Source organism: Podarcis pityusensis, assembly GCF_964106645.2.
Source record: "Podarcis pityusensis genome assembly, chromosome: 3".
Lineage (NCBI taxonomy): Eukaryota > Metazoa > Chordata > Lepidosauria > Squamata > Lacertidae > Podarcis > Podarcis pityusensis.
The window spans coordinates 92,646,657-92,669,609 of record NC_138026.1 but is presented as its reverse complement, the minus strand read 5'-3'; the positions used below and the strand labels follow the sequence as shown (position 1 = coordinate 92,669,609).

Genomic DNA, 22,953 nt, shown 5'->3' with positions numbered 1-22,953 from the left:
CACTCCCAGTCCCCAGTCTAGCTGCTGCATTCTGGATTAATTGCAGTTTCAGAATCACCTTGAAAGGTAGCCCCACGTAGAGCACGTTGCAGTAGTCCAAGCGGGAGATAACCAGAGCATGCACTACTCTGGTGAGACAATCTACTCACAGCAGTAGCAGCAGCTACTTGCACCTTTACAACTTTCTACCTTGTTCTGGCATTGTTTTTGATCTTTTGCTATTCTCTTTTCCCTCCACACCTTTTCCTTTTGTGTGACTTACCTTTTAGTCTGTAAACCTGAGCATGTGCCTCAGCTTCTTTTTGATTATGAGCTCCTTTGGCAGATGAAAGAGTGGAATAAACATATAATAAATGGAATTGAAGTGAATGTTACAATTTTAAAAGAATCCATTTAAGAAGAGTGTTACACCACTTGAGAATTTATTCATGCACCAGAAAGCATGGATTTTTTTTGTTAAGACATCAACATTCACACCATGTGAGCGGTAAACATGTTCTGGAGTTGGAGCTTTGGAACAAATTATTTGGAACGGGCAAAGGGACGGTTTTGTAATCTTTGGAAGCGGCCCCATTTCAAATTGTGCTGTGTAGCCTTAAGACAAACTGGTTAATCATAAAAGGGGCTCACAGCTTATTAACTACTAAAGAAGACACCTTGAGTTTTGTTTTTGTATTTTCAATGTAGGTTTGTAAGCGAATGGACTTGGTCTGCCAGAGAATGCTGAATCAGGGATTTCTGAAAGTGGAAAGATACCACAACTTGTGCCAGAAACAGGTTAAAGCACAGCTCCCAAGGTATGTGCTTACCACAAGGTCAGAAGTAATACTCCTTAAAAATCTGTATTTGCAAGAAGATTATATAAGGAAAGCTGCTTTGCAACCGGTTGTGAAACAAATATTTAAAGAATATATCCTGCTTGTGCCTGATGGATTTGTGACAGTAGTCAAGCTTCTGCATATAGCATGAAGAATGAGCTACCAGTTCTGTTTGTGCACCTTAGCGCTGCAGCAGAAATAATAATAATAATAAATTTTATTTATATCCCGCCCTCCCCAGCCGAAGCCGGGCTCAGGGCGGCTAACAACAATAAAACAGTACAAAAGTACAGCACAAACAATCTGTACCTTGAATGATTTTCTGTTTGGGTTGACTTTTCCCCCTCTGCTTGGCCCTAGGCTCTCATTTTGCTTGAGTGTCACTGCCTGTCTTGCCTTTGGAGAAGACAGGCGCTATCAGTGATATCCTATAGTAATACTGTAAGTCATCTTTCACCATCCTGGGACCCTCCAGATGTTTTGAAGTATAATTACCTGGCCCTTGGCTGTACTGGCGAAGACTGCTTGGGAGTTGTAGTCAAAACATCTCGCGGGCATCGTGTTAGTTACCCCTGCTGTAGGTCAGTGGGATTATAAATTGCATGGCACACACTGGAATAGGATAGTGAGTTTTGTTTGCATATACCCACTGGCCACTGAAGGGTGTGTGTGTGTAAATTTTAAAAATAATAGAGAGCAGGGCTACATATGGGAATTGAAAAGCCCCTGTATAGAAGACTGTGCCTTCCACATCGCTCTATATCCTGGTTTATGTACGGTATTTAATGCAGGTTATCATTCTGTATGCTGGTTTTTTGGCTTCTCAGCACTGCCAGAGGTAGAACTGATTTTAAACGGAGGCACTTACAGAGAAATGTTGAAGCACTAGCTTCTCAAATGTACAACTTGAGGCCCTTCTATGGAAGCCACAGCCATTTAAGGTCAAGGAAATCACCTCCCAAGTTCAGCGTTTCCTGAATGGTAACACCTTCTATATGGTACTCTCTCTCCCCAGGAAAACTCCAACTCAACTCCCATAGCATTCAAAAAGCTGGTTAAAATCTCTTGTTTTGCAGGGCTCTCAGGTTGGTAAACAACTTTGAGTTCTTTACTGTCTTATCTCTGTGCTTTATTCTAATACATTATCTTCATATACAACGTCTAGCATTTTTTAGTACATTTGTAAGCTGCCTGAGGGTCCCATTTGGGATCAGAAAGTTAGAACTGCTGTGGGGAACCTCCAGTCTGTGGGCTTAATTAGGTGTGCCAAGCCTCCCCCTTTGACCTGCAAGGCTATTTTAGCCAAGCAACATCCACCTGCCCTACACTCGACATCACATATTACTGTAAAACATGGCTAAGTTGAACATGTCTTTGCAGACACTCACTGGCAGCACCTGCAAAGCATTGTGCATGGGGCTTCCCAAGATCAGCTGATCAGTCAGCGCTTTGTGGGCTGTGCCCTTACCTGTGCCTTTTGATTTCAAGCCATGTGGGCAAAAATGGGTCTCATAATGTCAGGCGATGTCCCGCCCAACTGCCAAATTTGGCTTGGAGAGAGAAACAATCAATCCCTAACCCATGGGTAGGCAAACTGAGGCCTGTGGGCCAGATCAGACCCAGTTGCCTTCTGGATCTGGCCCGCGGACGGTCTGGGAATCGCCGTGTGGATCACTAGCGTGCACATTCTTTCCCTCTCCCTCCCTCGTGGTGGCGGCGCCTCCTCCCTCCCTCCTCCTGGCTTGTCCCCACCCTGCCTAGAGGAGGAAGGGGACTGGGCTTTGTTGGTGCCAGCAGCAGCAGTGCTTGAGTGGCCACCATTTTAAGCAGCCCCTCTCCGGAGCCCTTTTGCACGCCGCTCATCATCCCTCCTGCCCCTGCCACTCGCAAGACAGGTAAGCAGCCACCAGGGTTCATGGTGCTCTTGGATCATTCCCCCCCCCAATATAGTCTGACCCCCCACAAGGTCTGAGGGACAGTGGACTGGCCCCCTGCTGAAAACATTTGCTGACCCCTGCCCTAACCCATCCCTGGGCTATAACATAGGTCTGACATGGGAGGCTGGAGGGACATTGCTGCTGCCGTGAGTACTGCAAGGTCCATTTCCACATGGCAAAGGGGGCAGGGCCCAGACTCACCCTGAACAGTTAAAAGAAGCTCCTGGGAGTCTGGGGCTGCCCACTAGGCCAGGTGGAAATGGGCCTTGCAGCAGGGAGTGTGTGGAAAAAAGAGAAGGATATTACTGTTGAATTAAATTAGCAACAGCTTCTGGTATCTTCGCATTAGGTGCTGAACTGATAGCATACGCAATGTCACCTGTATCCGGTTCTTATGCTATAGTGTGAAATATCAAACTGCTGTTGGAATTCTTCTTGGACTCATGCAAGTGTGGCAATGGTGGTGAGCAAAGGAGGGCTATGAGCGATGTTCTAGCAATGCATTTTCCTCATGTATTTATTTTTAAAGTACTCCATCTACTTTTCAAGGAAACTCAAGGCTCTTTAGTTTCACCCATGTCTGAAAATTACTTGGAAAATAATACGAAAATTGTTGGATCTATATAAAAGCAGATTGAGTCATAAACATTATTATTTTGAACTAGAATGGAAAAAAATGGAACGGCTTCTTAAAGCACACATCATTTTTGGTGACAGAATCTGGTAAACTTCCAGACTGTATTGCTCCACCTGTCCTGCAGATCTCTGCCGTGTTTCTCACTGTCTTGGATGTGTCTTTGTAGACGGGAATCGGAACGGAGAAATCACTCGCTAGCTCGCCATGCAGACATTCTTGCTGCTGTAGAAACAAGGCTGTCCCTGCTAAATATGACCTTCATGAAGTATGTGGATTCTAACCTCTGCTGCTTTATACCTGGGAAGGTAAAGTCCAAAAGATGGCTGCATTAAAGTGTGATGGAATAAGTCATTAGGGCTAAACTTTGTTTTGAGGAGCCACTGATGGAAATTCAGAACCTTCTGTAGGTTTATCTCAGATGGTTCTTATCCAAATGCTGTTCCTTTGTTAATAACGGATTGGCTTAACAACTTATTAGGGCTTTGATCACATGGTATGTAAATGTACTAGCTGAAACTATTTATAAAACATTGATTAAAATGTGAATTGTATTGCTTGTAAATAAAATGGTAAACGACTCATAAGTTGTTCTCAAGATAATTTCAAGTACCTTTCAATTACTTTTAAAATAATTTTAAGTCACTGTGGAAATTAGACATTATTAAAGGATATGCTACTCTTAGCTTTTGCCAGTCGCCATGTCTCAACTTTTCTCGTTTGTTTTAGGTAATTGATGAAATTTATCGTGTGTTAAGGTATGTAAACTCTACCAAAGCTCCCCAGAGAGCCCACGAAGTCCTTCAGGAGTTAAGGGACATTTCATCGATGGCAATGGAATATTTTGATGAGAAGATTGTTCCAATTCTAAAAAGAAAATTGCCTGGATCAGATGTATCAGGACGGCTTATAGCGGCAGCTCCAGGTACCTCATGTATGCTCTGAGTCTTTGTACATTATGCAGCCAGTGGGAAGCTATAGTACTTCCACTTTCTTGTGATTTTTGTCTCCTCTGAATGTTATCATTAAAAAAGGGTGTTCCATTACTATATTAAAACAGAACATAACGTTTTAAAATAGAAACTATTTGAAGGATCCAGAGAAAAAGTGAGAAGCATTCTGCTAGTGGAAAGTGTGCTTCCAGTTAATGTGCATGGAAGGGGGAAGGATGATAATTTTCCCCACCCCAACTCTATATTCCCCACAAATCTGCTCTGCTTCCTTTGGAATAGGGTGGGAAGTGGTTTGCAGCAGCCGCAAGGGAGTATAGGTGGAGATCTCTCCCCCCACCCACTGCACCCACTTCTGTTCCTAGAACTCTCCACAGGATTGAAGGCCCTTCTGTGAACAGAGGTGTCCTTTGGATCCAATCCAATGGCTTCTAAAAGGAAGAACCTTCCTTCTTTGGTTATCTTGCTTATATTAATGTCTTTTGTACTACTGAAAGTAACTTCATATTGATGTATGCACGGCTGGAAGCACCAGATTGGTTCTGCCAGTGAGCCTGCACCACTGTATCCTCACTGCCGTCATGCTTTATCCCCATTCCATTCCAGTAAGTGTGTTTATATGTGTTGGAAGCTGCCCAGAGTGGCTGGGGCAACCCAGCCAGATGGGTTGGGATGATGATGGTGATAATGATAATATATTATTTTTATTATTATTATTGTTGCCTAATTTTTCCTTAACATTGCATTAGGAAAAGCAGCGCCATGACCTAAATTATGATGGTAATTTACACTTTTTGATTTGGTGGGTGGAGCACACCTTTCCTGCTCTCCCTTAATGATAGGTTGATACTCCTACAGTCAGAAATTAAATTACTTTCTAGAATACTGTTCTGGTGTGATCGTACGATTAGGCAGTAGGAGGTACCGGTAATTATTTCTTGTGCGCTAATTTTCTCCCTTAAAGCAAAAACTCTAGTGCAGTGTAATGTCTTGTCAAGCTCTGTTTTTTGCTAGTTTATTATCTGGAATTCCAGCTTTGCAATAGAGGCCTTTAGCTCTCATCCTCTTTAGGTTTGGATTTGGGGTTGATAATAGACTCTAATTACTGAATGATGTAAAATTAATATACCAAGAGTATGCAGTACTGGTGCACCTCCCTCCCCCATTAAAAGTGTAGCACTTACTGTAACAACTTCATGGTTGAGTACCAGCACTTCCCAGTATATAGTAGCAACAGAACATAATACAAACAGAATAACTCATAATATAGAACTCTTCTAACAATACATCAATAATTAAAATAGAAAAGTGTACAGTAGTGTAAATTAATAACAAACCTTTTTTTAAACCCCCATGATTCTTACCAAACTAGAGCTGTTAAAATTCTTTAAAGTCTTAGGATAGCCTCACTCACTCTATACCTGTTCAAAGTCCCTTTTTAATAACCAAATCACAAATATTTTTTCATGTAAAATGCCAAGAGATTTTTTAGCTATCAAAATAGATATTGAATATAAATCAACTTGGCTTTGCTTCCTCTATATCCTTCCTTCCTTCTGTTCTATATACGATATGCTTCCTACAGTCTTCTATTTTGTATAAAACTTTGGCCAGTAAAACCAAACTTGAATCCTAAAACAAAGCAGTGTTTACTTTTTGCCCAAATAATTCACTCTTTATACTTAAAGTCAACCTTTAGAGGGCAGCAGCCGTATCTCACTTTCCAGCACTAAATTTTACTTTGCTTATAGGCAGGTCTGGAAGCATGAGGTTAGTTCTTAAGAATGTTATTCAGGTACTTTACTGGAAACAATTACTGCAAGGCTTGGGTAACATTCAATGACATGACAACCATATTGCTGGGGGCTGATTATGTGGGTCCTGATTACTGAAGTGACTGTTTCCCATGAATGCTGATTTCATAAGAGAGACCCATGCAACCAACATCTGTTAACACGGCTTTTTTGTTTACTATGAGGAGTTCCTGAAATAGTTGGGCTAAAATGTAAAAGGCCTCCAACATACCTGGAGTAATATTTAAGGGCAGAATACAGTGGTTCCTCGGGTTACATACGCTTCAGGTTACAGACTCCGCTAACCCAGAAATAGTACCTCGGGTTAAGAACTTTGCTTCAGGATGAGAACAGAAATCGTGCTCCAGCAGCGCAGCAGCAGCAGCAGGAGCCCCCATTAGCTAAAGTGGTGCTTCAGGTTAAGAACAGTTTCAGGTTAAGAACGGACCTCCGGAACAAATTAACAGTGGCGTAGCGTGGGGGGTGCAGGGGGGGCCGGCCGCACCAGGCGCAACATCTGGGGGTTAGGGTTAGGGGGCGCAAATCCACGGGTTAGGGGGCGCAAATTACTTGCCTTGCCCCGGGTGCTGACAACCCACGCTACGCCACTGCAAATTAAGTACTTAACCCGAGGTACCACTGTATACAGTTGGTAACGTAACGTTGAAACAATATTTAAGGGGTGTGCTCACTTGAAGGGCAACCTGTTCTGCTGGCTGCAACCCAAAGTAGGAGTGTCTCTAAACAGCACTTTCCTCTTTACCTGTTAAGCAGGAATGTAAAAATCTGTGAATATGCTCAAGTCTTGCGCATGCATTAAATTTTGTTTATATGTAGGGGAATAGTTATAGGTTTGCTTGTTCACATTGCAAACCCTGATGATCTGTTTTGAAGGCATAAGACTGAGTGCAAGTCAAAATCTGAAATGAGACGGGGGGAAATGTAAATTTTCTCTTCCTGCAGTTCCAGGTCCTTCTGCAGCCTTAACCACAATGCAGCTCTTCTCCAAACAAAACCCATCGAGGCAGGAGGTCACCAAACTCCAGCAGCAAGTGAAAACCAACGGTGCAGGTGTGACTGTGCTAAGGCGCGAAATATCAGAGCTTCGCACCAAAGTGCAAGAGCAACAGAAGCAGCTGCAAGATCAAGATCAGAAACTGCTTGAGCAAACCCAGATCATAGGTGAGCAGAATGCCCGACTGGCTGAGCTCGAACGTAAACTGCGAGAGGTTATGGAAAGCGCAGTGGGAAATTCCTCAGGGTCAGCACCAAGCGAGGAGACTCCTAGGAAAAGGAAGAAGGCTGTCGAATCAATAGGTGCGCTTAGGAAGTCTAAACGCCTTCGAAATAATAAATAACTTTGGAATAAATGACACCTCCAGGAGGATGTACTGCTTTAGTAGCCCAAGCAGGTTGTCTGGTCTGGATACCGCTATTCAGAGCATGGTGTCATTTAGGCTGCTGGTTCTTCAGAACACCATAGACTTGAACAACTTTCTCTCGTTGCTGAGATGTTTCTTCCCAAACCTGCCCTGCTTCTGTTTGAGTGGGCCTACGGCACAGAATCATTATAACTTGCCATAGATTTGTACTAACCAGACCTGCTCTATCACGTTTTGAAAAGTTAATTTTCCTTTTCTGTGCAGATGACTATTAAAGTGAAACTTATATTTATGCATCTGTTCCTGTAAATGAGTATACTAAATAAACCCAGGCTTAATTGGCTAGAAGATTAAAAGTGGATAAACAGCAGATGTTCTCTTCACTTGAAAGAACCACTTTTTGAAAATCTTGTGGGGTTTTTTTTGGCGGGGGGAGGTTGACTTTTTTGTTGCAAGTGACCAGGTTTAGAATGTCTGAAAAGTAGCTTATAAATGTGGGAGTCAACATAACAAGTAAATATGACTTCTGAAGCTTACAGTATTGGCTATATATATTTTTGTAAAACTTAACAGGCAAGGGACTTCAGTTTAGATTTCACAAATGCATACCCTCCTCCTAAGCATTTGGAGCCATATTTTTATCTTTGCATGGAGAGACGCATGCATTTCTTAGCTTGGTAAAGCATTTGCCTGGAGTTGCAATTAAATCGTTGGCCTCTGTCACCTTTTGTACAGCAATTTCTTGGTTCCTTAGCCATGACTTTGCATTTGCTTTCAGCACAGCTGTTTCTTTTCTTGCAAGGTCATTTTATCTTACTTTTGTCAAGAGTATATAAGCCAGACTATTTTGCTGCTTCTGCTTGCCTATAGATAGCAGGTACTCTTTTATCTAAAGGTTGATTCCTTTAGCCTGTGAGTTTCTGATTATACACTACTGATGCTGATTCAGCGGTTCAAAGACTATTAAACATTGGATAAAAACGATTTGTTCTTCGTATTACACAGGCTTCCTAAGGCATGGTTCAAATTCTAAAAAGTTTATGTTGAGAGAAAGACCTTACTGTTACATTGAAATAACTGTCTAATACTGTGTTCCTTATCATAAAAAGTAAATTGATTTCAGACAAAAAAGCTTTAATTTCTTTTGCACTCCTTCCATTTTGAATTTGTAACTGGAAACGCATGTCTTGCACTGTACAGTCTGGATTTGTCACTTTAACAGCCTCAAAGTTGTAATGTACAGTGAATTTCTCCCCGGTTGTATTTTTTTTTAAGCATCCAACAAGTATTGCTGTCCATGGTTTTTAATTTGCTGTTACCAAACGATGTCACTGTTGCTCGACTGTTACATTTTCCTCTTAATCTGCTTTTGCCGAATGGACATATTTTCACAAGACTGAATTTGAAATGAGAATAGAAAATTGAATTTGAGTGGTAGTTCAAAAGGCCACTGGTAACTTAGACATTTCGCTGAAGTACCTTGGTTTAAAATGGAAGCTGCTTATTCATTTTCATTTGTCAAGTTAAAGATAAAACACAAAGCTTTCCTAAAGACTGTTCTGGGCTTTTTCTTAAATGTTAATCAAAGTCCATTAATTGATAATTTGGAGTAGATTTCCCCCCCATAAAACAATATATTACAAATTGATGTCCAGAGTTTGGAGTTTTGATTTTTTAATTATATTGTTTTTGCTATCTTAAGGCCTTTTTACTGTTTGTGTCCCCGTCCCCCCTTTTAAATGGGAGCAGACTCTTGTGTCTTAGCAGTGGGCATATATTCAACTGTCTCAAGGATAATATATGAATTTTAAAACATTCACTTGAAAGTTTCTTATTTTTGAGGAGCTATGTTGTACAACATCAGCATGATTGATCATTAGAAATAACTACTGCGGATGCATTCCAGAGTGGGAACACAAATGGTAGTCTTCTCAGCAATTACTGTGCGGTGCATTTAATTTCTTTCAGTATCCAATCCAATATCCTTGGTTTGCAATGCCTGAGAAGCAGGATAAATAGGATTCTCTGCACCCGTCTGTGTAGAACCACATAAGTATATAGCACAGTATACTGACATTATGACATAAACATTGCAGTCTGCCTATCTACATGCTAGGCCCTCAACCAGGTATTTTCAGAGTAACACCCTATTCATGAGCTACCAGGGAGGTGTGTGCCACTTTCTTGTGGCTGAATCCTACACAAACATCTTCAAGAAAGAATCACAATGGTGAAAGTGGTTCATTCCCATGATTATGGCATGGGAATGAGCTTCTGTCATTTGCTTCACCCACATTGGTCCTCTTTACAGATACTACCGAAAGACCATCATGTCAGAAACGCCCCATATTCCTCCAGAAACATATTACTCTTGGGTAACCACAGAAGTATTTTGCTGAGCCACTGTATTTCCTGGTCAGGTTTGTTTATACAGGCGTAGAAAAGCAAAAGCTTCCCTGTTAAATTCTGCTGTCCTCAATAGTCTGGAAAACTGCTTTGCTAACTGAAGTTAATACCTGCCCCAGGTATAGAAAGCATCTCTACTCACAAATTTTACAGCTGTTTTGCAATAATGCCTATCTCTTCAGTGAATGATTGAAAGTATTCTGGAAATGGAAGCTGGAAAAAGCATTCAAATTTCTAGAGTACAATTCTCTCTGCATAAGTTGAGGAGTCATGTAGGTAGTGTAATTTTCCATGTATAATACTATGTTTTTTGCTATATATTTTTTGGTAAGAAATTTGGGGTCATCTTATACATGGATAGTGAATGCACAGGGGCTTGGGCTCAGGTTTGGACTCAGGCTCTGGCCCACTTTCTTAATTAGATAAACTTTATTCGCATTAGCCAACGGCCATAGCAACATAAAACAAGCAATATATACAATTAAAAAGACAGTGGGTAAAAAGGACAATCAGATGACCAAGATTATCGTTCAGATAGTAGCCGTTAATCTCATTGCACCCTCGATTGTTGGGTTGAAAATGAACGACAGACGAGCAGGTAGGTGTCATACGGGAGGCGTCTCCGAGCAAGCCTCGGAGAGTCCCTTTTATTGAATATTACTGCGTTTGCCACGTGTGTGCTTGTTGCTGATTGGTTAACATAAGTACAAAGCAAGGGTTGCATATAAGACATTAATTATTGCATATAAGACATTAATCATAGACAGGTTAAAGGTTGGGAAAAGGAACGCGGAGTTTACACAGGCATGGTTTCGGACTGCCCGTACCAGAGTGGTACGAAAAAGGAATGTACAAGGAGGGGTAAGTACAGATTGATATGGTGTGAACTCAAGGTGAACAGAACGTACCAGGGTGATGAGGGAATGTCTTAGCATCAGCACGGTTTGTGCAGCAGGAGCAGAACAAAGCTTAGAAGCAAGACTTCCCATGATGCCACAGTTATGTGCAGAAGCAATGCTTCCCATCATGCCATAGTCATGTGCAAAAGCGATGCTTTCCTTCACTTGATAAACCTTGCAACCTTTGCTGTTGTCTGATCATTTTCATCTGATAAAAGAAAGAACAATGTGGCCGCAGATGGGCAGCCTGGGATGGTAAGTAAGAGTGGGGTGATGATCTCATTCCTCAGATCTTTATAAAGGGGACAGGACAGGAGAACATGAGCCACTGTTTCCAGATTGCCATCTCCACGTGGGCAGAGTCGTTTCTCAGTTGGAATCTTTTGGTATCTGCCCTCCAGTACGGCAGAGGGCATCACATGTAATCTGGCCAGTGTGAAGGCACGTCTGTATTTTGGGATAGTTAATTTATACAAATATGGTGCCAGGGAATCAAACTGAGAAGGGGGGGAGGCATACCAAGGACTTTCTTAATTAAGGGTTCAAAAAAATAGGGGTCGTCTTATACATGGGGGCGCCTTATAGGCAGAAAAATACAGTACTGTTGTACCTTGGAAGCTGAATGGAATGCGTTCCAGAAGTCCGTTTGACTTCCAAAGCATTTTACTTCAAAGATGCCGCTTCCAATTTGCTGCAGGAGCTTCCCTGCCAGACGTTCAGTTTCCAAAATAACATTTGCAAACTGGAACACTCACTTCTGGGTTTGCGGCATTCGGGAGCCAGAACTAAGGCGTTTGTCAACCAAGGTACGACTGTACTTGTTTGCATTTGCATTTTAACTCATTAGTGCAAGGATTTATGCTTGTGCAACAGAATTCCCCACTTGTACCATGCACCCTCCCCAAATCTGCTCTAGAGGGTTGAGGGAACACCCTAGAATGTTTAGGGGGCACGTGGGTGGGGGAGAACATTCCAATGTGAAAGCAGAAATCCTTGCACTAGCAGATTATTCCCTTACTGCTACTTTGAATGCAACCCATTGCTGCTAGCTTTTTCAGGAAGCTTACTATCTTGTGTTTTAGCCAGGTGGCAAAAGACACACGGCAGTGAGACCAGATAGACTTTCCTGGAGATAATATGCCAGAGGTCTGGTGCTATGATGGAGGAGGCTGTGCCCCTCATGGCTCACTGCTAGGTTTGTCATTTGAAGCAGCGATGTGCCCAGCTGGACCTCTGATGTTCACAGGAGGAGGAAAATACGAGAGAACCTGATTCTTGATAATACCTTTCAAAGCCCTTAGCAGTTTAGAATCTAGGTAAGAATCGGAGCCTTTCAGTGAGATTGCAAATAGACAAGGTAATGAAAATTAGACCACAAGAATTATATACTTTGTTCAGCAAAGCCTGCTGCAATAGCCTGAGGGGGGTGTTTGAAACTGACCACCATTTCTTGACATACTTCTATGGCAAATGCTGGCAACACTAGAGAGAGCAGTACAGTTCAGTGCATATGCAGTGGCCTCTTTAGCATCTTAAATATATGGAGTGCCTATATGGATATGTAATAACATTGTAAACACTTCAGAGCACAGAATTTGGTTATTGCAATCTAAATTACCAGCAGCAGGTAATCAAAATGTGTTTTCCATATCATGTTACTCTCCCTTCTTTTCCTGAGGAACATGGCCTCCTTCAGTTTCAAACCCACACAAATGAAATCCCTGTTCTTTTAAAAAGCTTTTCTACTAAGAGCAGGTCCTTAGTGATGCTAAATTAGATGTGGACAACCCTTGGTCACATTTCATGTAGGTGTTGGGAGCCCAAAAGAAGAGGAGGGCAGGAGGGGGGTGGGACATGACAATGAAAGGAGATGGAAGAAAAGGACTTGGTTAAGAGTGGCCTGTCCCTCCCCAGGCAATCTGAAGAACAGGGAGGAAGAGGTAAGTGTGTGTGTGTGTGTGTGTGTGTGTGCAGAGAGAAAGAGATGTTCTGACCACTGCTGGTATTCAGCCACTGGCAGATTACAGAAAAAGTGTACCCCACCCCAGCCAGTGTGGTGTAGTGGTTAAGAGTGGTAGTCTTGTAATCTGGGGAACCGGGTTCGCTTCCCCACTCCTCCACATGCAGCTGCTGGGTGACCTTGGGCCAGTCACACTTCTCTGAAGTCTCTCAGCCTCACTCACCTCACAGAGTGTTTGTTGTGGGGGAGGAAGGGAAAGGAGAATGTTAGCCGCTTTCAGACTCCAGGTAGTGATAAAGCGGGATATCAAATCCAAACTCTTCTTATGCTAGAGATCAAGAGTGAATATGCAATGCATATGTTCAGTATGGATGGCTATTCAGAAACGTGTCATAAGTTACAGCTGGAGGTCATCAAAGTGGTATACAAGATAAAAACAGGAAAAAACACTAAACCCAATTTCTAAAAGTAGTAACATAATTTCTAGAAAGCAATAAAACCATATCTACAGATACGTGGTATTACATGTGCATGTGAAGTTCACATTTTGCATATTTTCATGAAACTGACGGATGCCAAAAATATTCATAAAGTTAAAACCTAGAATCAGCTGTCTGTTATCTGTTTGTAGTAATTCTGTATGATGCGCCTTGTGCATGTTCTTGTTTGCAGGAAATGCTGCATTGGAAAGATAGGTTGCTTGTAAAAGACAACATCAGTCTGGCTGAGAGAGACTGCATACAAACCATGTATTTAAAAAATATTCCCCAGCTCTCTCTTCCCAACTATTTTGATAGGTGCAGAACAATATATGAGCTTCCTCAATAAACTCTTCTGATTTTCAGTAATTTCAGTAAAAAAAAGATACTGTAAACTTATTTTTAGCTTTCATATGGTAGGCAGGCATCATTTATGGATAAATATTTCTGCTTCTCTTTCATACAGTGGGAATGCTTCTGCTAAGGTGGTATCTGCTGTGACAGATGCACGAATAATAGAAAAACAAAGCATGCTTTCATCTTGAGAACTATTGTTCTACTTGCATTGAAATGTGTGCAGATTTAAGTGATGAAGGCTGGAATGTTAAACATGCTTCATAGAGAGTAAGCCCCACTAAACTTTGAGAGCTTGATCTCTGAGTAAACATGCTTAAGATTGCTTTGGAAAACTTCCAGTTAATTGACTAAGATGTTTCGAGTCATGTGACACATTATTCTGGAGAGGCTGTGGCAGTGTATTTAGAGCCCTCTGGCCTGGATCAAAAGACCCATGAAAATTATTCCAGTCTGATGTATTTTAGGTTCTCCCCCGCCAATAGCGTTCCCCCATTCACCAAAGACACTGGTTTTAAGCATACATGGAAAAGGTAGGGAATTTCTACTTTTCTACCACTCTTTAAACATCCTGTTCATAAATGCAACCGGACAGGATAAATAAGACATTTTAGTAGATAAATTAAGAAAAAAGACGTCAATACTGTAATGCAGGGGTCAGCAAACTTTTTCAGCGGGGGGCCGGTCCACTGTCCCTCAGACCTTGTGGGGGGCCAGACTATACTTTGAAAAAAAATATGAACAAATTCCTATGCCCCACAAATAACCCAGAGGTGCATTTTAAATAAAAGGGCACATTCTACTCATGTAAAAACACGCTGATTCCCGGACTGTCCACGGGCCAGATTTAGAAGGCCGTTGCGCTGGATCTGGCCCCCGGGCCTTAGTTTGCCTACCCATGCTGTAATGTTTCATGTGAAAAAGAATGCAGTTCTTCCTTTGTTATGATACCCAGAAAAGATGCTTCCACTTTGTAACAGTAGACTGACTTCTTGAGAATTTAAGGATCGTGGAAAATCAACCCTTAAACTTGATATCATTATGTCCTCAGTCCCACCACATTCATCTCTTTCTGCTATAATCAGTAATTTCTCTGTCACAACAAATCTGGTATGACACATGCAAATTTACTCAGAAGCAAGTTCCACTGAGCTCAATGGGAGCTTCTCACTAGTTAGCGTGCATAGAATTGCAGCCTTAGCCTTCAAGGTGCTACAAGACTGTTTGTTCTTTTTATCTGTCTGTAGCCTCTGGAATTTGTAGATAAATAACTTTTTATCTAGGTGACCATATACGCAACTCTGGTGAAAGATGGAATATTGCCCATCTACTTAGTGTAAACATTCAGGCCTCTAGGCAAGTTTGTTTTTCCTACAATTTAGGACATGTAGAAACCTCTTGAGATCAGCAGTGTTGGTTACCTGACAAGGTGGTAACTGTTAAAAATGCACTGTATAACTCAACAAACAGGCTTTAAAGCTTTTGTGGACTAGAGCTCACTACATCAGATGCTATTTCATGGCATATGCCACAAGATAATGATGCTTTTGCTGCAACTGACAGACATGTCTATTCCATTGGAAGTCGTCATTTAACTAGCACAGATAAGTGCTTTTTGAATTGGCTGTGAATAGGAAGGGATACTAATCAATATGCTAACTATTTTGCTTCAATTTTTTGTGTTAATAGGAACAGATATACTAAGAAGGAGGAGATGAGTCCAGAAGACTTGCGTCTAGTACGCAGATCTGAAAGGGCGACGAAGGGCAAACCTCCAAAGAGATTTGCTGATGAGTTTGCAAAGACGGCAACTGCTGTTCTTAGTAGCTCAGAGAAGGTATGGGAACCTTCAAGCTTCAAAGAGGTTCAGGAGTTAACCTCTAAAGATGCTGAGCCTTGGCTTAATGCCATGAGGGCTGAAGTTGATTCCTTGAATAGGAACCAAACTTGGGAATTGGTACCGGTAGTCCCAGGAATGAGACTGGTTGGCAGCAAATGGGTCTTCAAGGCCAAGACAGACCAGAATGGCAAGGTTGTCAGACACAAAGCCAGATTGGTTGCCAGAGGTTTTTCACAGGTACCAGGACAGGATTACCATGAGACCTACTCTCCCACAGTCAAATATGAGAGCATTTGGCTGATGCTCAAGATCGCTGCGGAGGAGAAACTGCATGTTTCCCATCATGACATTAATACAGTTTTTTTGTACGGGATTTTGGACGAGGAGCTGTTTATGCTTCCACCTGATGGGATGCAGATACAGAAGGGAATGGTCTGTAAATGCGGAAATCCTTATATGGTCTCAAGCAGAGTGCCAGGTGTTGGAACACAAAACTCACTGAGACATTGCTTTCTCTAGGTTTTCACCAGGGCAAAGCTGATCCATGTGTGTTTGTCAAGGAGGAGGGGCAAAACAAACTATACTGTTTATGTTTTGTTGATGATCTTCTGATGTTTTGGAAGAATCAGGCTTTGTACCAAAGCACCCTAGCTCAACTGAAGGAGCACTTTGACATGAAGGATCTTGGTGAGGTATCCAACTATCTTTCTCTGCAGGTGGAGAGGGACCAAGCAGGTAATTTTCTGGTACACCAAACACAGAAAATTGCTGATGTATTAACCAGGTTGAATTTGGTTGATGCAAACCCAGCAGACACACCGATGGTGACAGGTTACCAGGTAGATAGTACTGCTGAAGCGTTTTCTGACACAACGCTGTACAGATGCATTCTAGGCAAGTTGAATTTCATTGCTAGATGCTCAAGACCTGACATAGCTGTAAGCTGTAACCTGCTTAGCAGACATGCCAACAATCCTACTGTTCAGGGTTGGAAAACTCTGAAGCGCATAGCTTCATATTGCTCTGCTTTTCTTTGGTCCTCATTAGTGAGGCTGAATGGGTGGTCTGGTCATCTGGGCAGCCCAGGACCTCCATACACACTTCCTAGGCTTGCGCCCCTGGGAGGTCACTTTGGTGCTGCTAATGCAGTGGTTTGACTCCACCCCTGGAGGCACACTCCAGTGTCCCCTGAGACAGACGGATACCAACAAAAAATATAATGATCTAACATGTATGCCAGCAACATATTTCCACAGTATGTATTATTTCTCATTTCCTCCCTGTGCTTATAAAGAAAGCAGCAAAGAAAGTGGTTGTTCCTATTTGACCATTAGGTCTTTCTCAGATTACCGTTTCTGGTGCAAGAAATGTCTAGGGATTACTGTTTTGTGTTTTTCTGTTTCCGCACATCCCCTTCAGGGGATCGAAAGGTTCAGCCTTACTCATAAGGCAAATCTTGAAGGGATGGAACCAAAGCTCTCTCCCACCCCCCACCACCATGTGATGTGTTTGAAACAAGATAATCCAATGATATAATCAGACTTGTTCCAACTATTTGAATAGTAGTTAAAAATTGGCAGCAGGCAATAAACACTGCAAAGTTAAGAGATTTAAGTTTAGACCTGACCTGTTTTATTTAGAACACATACCATTCTCAAGCATGGTTGGCCCTTCTATAGGAAAGTCTGAGACCATTGTTTCTCCATACATCATGTTGTTGTTGTTGTTGTTGTTGTTGTTGTTGTTGTTGTTGTTGTTGTTGTTAATACTCCACTTTTTCCCCTGACAGGCAGATTATAGATAAAAATAAGAACAGCTAAAAACATAGAACACAGTAGGGGAGGGTGGAGTAAGCAGGTGGCAGAAAGAATGGAAATATTGGAGTGGGGTGGTGGAAACTCCAAAAAATTGGAGATTGCAGAATGCACAAAAAAGTACACATTTCCTACAAAAGTGACACAAAACACTCGATTCCTGAGTATGCTAAAGCTATCGAATGAAGCCGGTACAGTATTTTGCACCAGTCCTGTTCCCAGGAACATTGTGAAGGAGCGGTACATGTGGCTGAGCCCTGGGTTTTCTACTCCCTCTGCCCCTTTGAAAACGAATGAAAAAAAAAATCTTAATTTGTTCATAAGCCACTATATTAGTTTCCCAGAGCATCTAAATTAGAATATGCAAACTTCAAGCAAATATGTGCTTGAGTATTTTTAAGTACCTAGCCATGCTCCGGCCTCTTCCACAGAATTTATTCCAGGGCAGTTTATAAGGTTGTTTTTTTTAAACATTGTGTGACAGTAAGGAAAAGAAGACAAGATTTAGGAATGGATCTTAGCAAAATTTTAGCACCTGATCGCAATAGAAGAGTGAATGGAATAGAGATGTACAGCAGGAAAGTGGGATGGAATGTTGGGTGGAGTTAAAATGAGATATAGGCAGAGAAATTAGAAACTTGAATGGAGGGTTGATGTGGGAACCAGAGAAAGGCTGAAGGGAAAAACAACAAGTGTGATACATAGTTAAAGTCCATTAAGAAGGATTAGGATAATCAGTCTGGTTAGGTCAGAAAGCTAAGAAGCCTTTAGGGAAGGAGTATGTGGGTGGCACTGTGGTCTAACCCACTGAGCCTCTTGGGCTTGCCGATCAGAAGGTTGGTAGTTTGAATCCCTACGACAGGGTGAGCTCCCATTGCTCTGTCCCAGCTCCTGCCAACCTAGCAGTTTGAAAGTACGCCAGTGCAAGTAGGTAGATAAACAGGTACCACTGCGGCAGGAAGGTAAATGGCCTTTCGGTGTGCTCTGGTTTCCTTATCCCTGTTTTCAATGACCAGGTGGATGGAACTGTGCACCACTGAAACATACACTGCTGGGGAAAACTGACCTGTGAGAGAACTAGAGTCCTGGATGGTGGTATATAAGCTGTTAAATATTTTCACAAAGGAATTCTCCAGAGCTATCACATGGCAAATAATCAACACAATTATTAAAGATACTATTCCACAGGTGTACATTTAATAGGGTGAAGCATCCATTCACTGCAAAATATCCTACATATTTGGAGGAAAGTGTATTCTATTCATCACAGTGATACCTGGTCCCTAAAAATATTGCTATATCATATCCAGAGTAATCAGTTCTGCTAGAATAACAAATACATTAGTACAGTGCCTATTTTAACGAGCGATTTCCTGAAAACTCAAATAACAGGACATTAGCAAGAATGGTTCTGTAGCGCTGACTTTTTCTTTTGCAGATTGTTAAATGGAAAACAGCATAAGAAGGTGCAGAATATAGATATTCTGCGGCAGAGAAGAAAGACATATTTTAGTTGTTTACCTCCTGACTTAATTGGGGAAAAAAATTATGAATTTTCCTATCTGCTATGTTAGAATTAATTTTCTTTAAAGAAAGTATAGTTCTAAAACTGTAGCTTCTCTGAATTAACAAATACGTTAACAGTAATCTTATTTTAACTTATTAACAGAATAACAAATGCAAAGAAAGAATACAGGAAAAGGAATTTTAAGAATAAACCCCAACAAAAATAGGGTTGGAAGGGTTTTTTTTGCAAATCTTTTTAGTTTCTGGGTAATATTTTTTTCAAGGTTGCACATTTTTATGCATTTGCCTAAGCTGTGTTTGCCTTCCAATGGACGGTGTATCTGAAATACATGGCTATCCCTCATCATTTGCAATGTAACTTCAGCATGTTCTAGGTTACATATTCTGTTATTGTGTTTTTATTTTTTATTGTTTACAAGTGTTAGTCTTACATGACTGCTGTGAGCTTAGCCATAGTTTGCTTAGTGTTACATCTGAACCCAGGGCTCATGGTTTATTTTGTTCCAGACAAGCCACGAGCTGTAGCCAAGGTTTGTTCATGACTTGTTGCTCATGCTTTACCTGGGGAAGATAAACCATGATCCTGGGTTTAGACATAACACTAAGCCAAACCAGGGCTTTGCTTACAGCAGTGTAGCAGCAGGCTGACAGAAAGAGGAGCAAAGTAGCTATGATCTTCCTTCTGGAAGTCCATGTTTGCTCATTTGTGCTAAGCCATAGTTTGGCTTCATGTGATTAGCAAATGAGGCTGGCATGTGGTATCTGCTGTCTTTGCACCAGGCAGGCAAGTCGCCATGTGGTCTGCACACATTTCACATATCTATGTTTCCAATGATCAACTGACTCACACAGTACTAGGAGTCCCTCCTCCACTCCCTACAGCATTCTCCTCAATACAGTGGTACCTCGGGTTACATACGCTTCAGGTTACAGACTCCGCTAACCCAGAAATATTACCTTGGGTTAAGAACTTTGCTTCAGGATGAGAACAGAAATAGCGCGGCGGTAGCAGGAAGCCCCGTTAGCTAAAGTGGTGCTTCTTAACCCAAAGTTTCAGGTTAAGAACAACTTAACAGTTTCAGGTTAAGAACAGACCTCCAGAACGAATTAAGTTCTTAACCCGAGGTACCACTGTACAAGAGGATATCCGTGTGTCCCCCATGGAATAGGTCTCTCTTAATGGATGATTTCCTCCACCCCTTCCCTGAGGCCCACATTTTTTTGTGATAACCAAGGAGCAATCAACCTGTGAGTGAGATAGGGCTATCATGTCCCTGAAGGCTTTGTTCAGCAACCTCTCAAAGCTTCTGCAGCGGATAGTCATCATGCCTCTTTGCTTTCTACCTGCATAGCTGTCACTGTTATTTGCTCAGTTTGTTTACTTAGGACTAGTAAGATTTCTTCCAGACAATACTTTCATTAGATGAAGTGAAATAAGAGGTGGGGGCAATATATCATGCAGCAGTCACTTATTAAGTGCCCCTTATTTTAAGTAAGGGCTCTTAATTTTTTTAATAGGATTCTGGTACAAACTAGAAAAAGATAGGTTTATTTGAGCCAAACTGAAGTAAGCAGGACTTTTTTACCCCGTTTCCCCCCCCCCAATTGTGTTTTTTAAAGGTTTTCTTGGGTGAAAAAGTACATACATTGTCTCCATTTTCAGATCATAAAGTTCTTTCTGCAGATAAGTTATATTCAATGTGAGATTTTACTACTGTATACAGTATAAAGTTGGGGGAGACAAGAGGAGGGGGGAGAGAAGGGGGGACTTCTATAAATGGTTAAGCCCTTATATGTTTGGTGTGATTCCTATGTGTACAGCTTTATGTTAGCAGAGATGGATTGTGCGGCATATTTATTTCAGGGGAAATGAACAGCACATCACTTGCAATGATTCCAGACCTGCTCAGCTTGTGATGTGCCCAAGCCAATGCCTCAAGTTTTGCTATCCGAGGCATGCAGCTGAAATAGGTTTTTGAGCCCCGAATATACAGGGCCTGTGTTTCATCTTGGATGTGCAAGTCTGTTCTATGCAGATACCACATTCTTCTAGGAAATCTCCATATACTTCATCAGGTGTGAAGAACACACAAGTGTTCAGCTGTGTGCACTGGCAAATAAGTGGACACATGTGCTTGTGACATGTGACATAGCACGTTCAATGTGCTTTTGGTTTTTTTTATGGATGCCATCTCTCTCTGTGTGAAGCAACTTCAAGAGAGGCACACAACCAGCCTTTTATAAACGGTACTGTTTCTCCCTCATTCTAGAACATTACAGCACAATGAATGCTGTCTCAGAATTTCCATCAAAACACAGGTACATGCCACGTTTAACATTTTGAACAGGTAGTCCAAGTTAATTGCTCTGTGCCTAGAGGGACTGGTTTGACTGTACAAACAAACCAAACAGTGGCTTGGAGTAGCAATGTTTTTAGGCGCACTAAAGAAGCAGCATGCAATCCATGAGGCTCTGCAGGGCCCATTGTAATGACACCAAGACCGCTGAAGTGAAACTTTCAGGTTGTGTGGTAGAGCTGATTGGGGGCCTCAGTTGTTTTGGCCAGCCCTGCTTATGTAACCAGATGCAAGCATGTTCAAGGTTCCTACACCTTGAAAAGTTCCTGTAGAAAAATTGTGTGCGTGTGAAGGAGGGCAAATGTATCCCCAGACAAGTAGCTCCTTCCATTCCTCTGCCCCCCTTCATTGCTGGAACCCTGTATTACTTGAAAGAATTACACTGCTTTTTCTTAATTATCACCTATTTCTCTAAGCAATTTTCAGTGGGCTTACTTCTGTCTGTCAGGGATAGATAAAACTGGAGTACAGAAGAGAATTTAAAATTTCAACAGACTCAATAGAACTTCCAAGAAAATATGTGTAGGATGGGAGTGTTCATGTGAGATATGCCTTTATTTTTCTTTTAGACATTTACAAGTGGGACAAAGCTTTTGAAAATACAAATTAAAGATAAAGCAAAACAAAACAGATGTGAAAGGTAAGTTAACATAACATAACAGGCTGCACCACTGGTCAATATTTACATTGCGATGTGTCTTCCAGTTCTGAGCTACAACTGCTTCTGCAGTCGAGAGTAAACGACTCAACAATTCTTTATGATTACGAACTAAATTTCTATCCACAAACATATTGAACATCATGAATGCTGGAGATGATATATTCATTGACCAGAAATCGCACAAATCTCTTAGCATACCAACTCCCAAAACACTTGTACCTGGGGACAATCCATCACACCGTGTGTGTGTGTGTGTGTGTGTGTGTGTGTGTGTGTGTGTGCATAATTTGTATACTGCCCTTCATCTGCAGATCCCAGGGGTATTTCACGATATAAAAATACAAGATAAAAAAAACAAGAAGTTCGTTAAGTTTCTTGGCGATTTGGACCCCTAAATACTGAAAAATGGTGCACACTTACTTGTAAGGTAGGCATGCCCAGAATTGAGATAGAGATTACCGTAAGTGCACCCAGCAGCGGCTTCTGACACTGCAGCTGCGAGACAAGAAGTCCTTCCCCGGGGGAGTTTCCCTTCGGGGCTGACTTTCGAAGCCATATAGGGCAAGAGAAGGTCCCAAGCTGAACCTGTGGCTTAGCAGCGCGAAACCTTTAGGGGCGCCATTGCAGACGCCGAGAGAAATGTTGAGGAGCAGTTCTCAAAAGTGCGGAGTTGTTTTCTGGTGGTGAAAGAAGTTTGGAAACGGAGGCAGAAAAGAGGATAAAAAGCAGACGTGGCTGTCTGTCTTCTGAAACTCAGCCGGGCCTCCTCTTGTCTGTCGCTCCCAACCTTCAGGGAACTAACCGACTTTCGTGACTGAAACAACAGCCTTCCTCCCCCGCGTCACTTGCTCCCTCAGCCCTACTTCACTTCACCAAGTTCTTAATAACGTACTATTATCGTGACGCAAGTATAAATTACAATAAATGTCAGCGGCAGTTCACGGCGTCGTGTTATAATCAAGGCTAGCGTGGTTAACATAAAGGTGCTTCCCTTGAAGTAAGCCGCCACGGCGTTTGAGCGGGGAGAGAGAAACGCGCACAAAGAGGGAGGGCAAAGCCCATATTCGAAAACCTCAATTCTAACTCTCCCCCGCCCGCACTCCGCCTCCTCCTCCAGACGCGGCTGCTAATCTGCTTCCCTG

At 41.9% G+C, this 22,953-nt stretch overlaps 1 protein-coding gene and 1 long non-coding RNA gene across 3 annotated transcripts in view; one reads left to right on the top strand and one right to left on the bottom strand.

Annotated features, from left to right (window-relative positions):
- Nucleotides 1-9,329, top strand: part of FBXO28 (F-box protein 28) — a 20,980-nt gene extending 11,651 nt beyond the window's left edge. The window contains exons 2-5 of the mRNA XM_081000273.1: nt 688-797; nt 3,559-3,697; nt 4,119-4,314; nt 7,096-9,329. Of these exons, the coding sequence (XP_080856399.1) occupies nt 688-797; nt 3,559-3,697; nt 4,119-4,314; nt 7,096-7,490 (840 nt within the window). The 3' untranslated portion in view covers nt 7,491-9,329. The remainder of the gene's footprint in view (nt 1-687; nt 798-3,558; nt 3,698-4,118; nt 4,315-7,095) is intronic.
- LOC308474215 overlaps nt 1-22,921 on the bottom strand; it is a 26,927-nt gene extending 4,006 nt beyond the window's left edge. The window contains exons 1-3 of one of the 2 annotated variants that reach the window (XR_013984557.1): nt 22,232-22,921; nt 17,102-17,234; nt 263-316 (exon numbers count right to left, since the gene is read on the bottom strand). This is a non-coding gene — a long non-coding RNA (uncharacterized lncRNA). Of the gene's footprint in view, nt 1-262; nt 317-3,550; nt 3,690-17,101; nt 17,235-22,231 lie in introns of those variants that run through there. The other variant, XR_013984558.1, reaches the window with a different exon arrangement.
- Nucleotides 22,922-22,953: the final 32 nt, after the last annotated feature.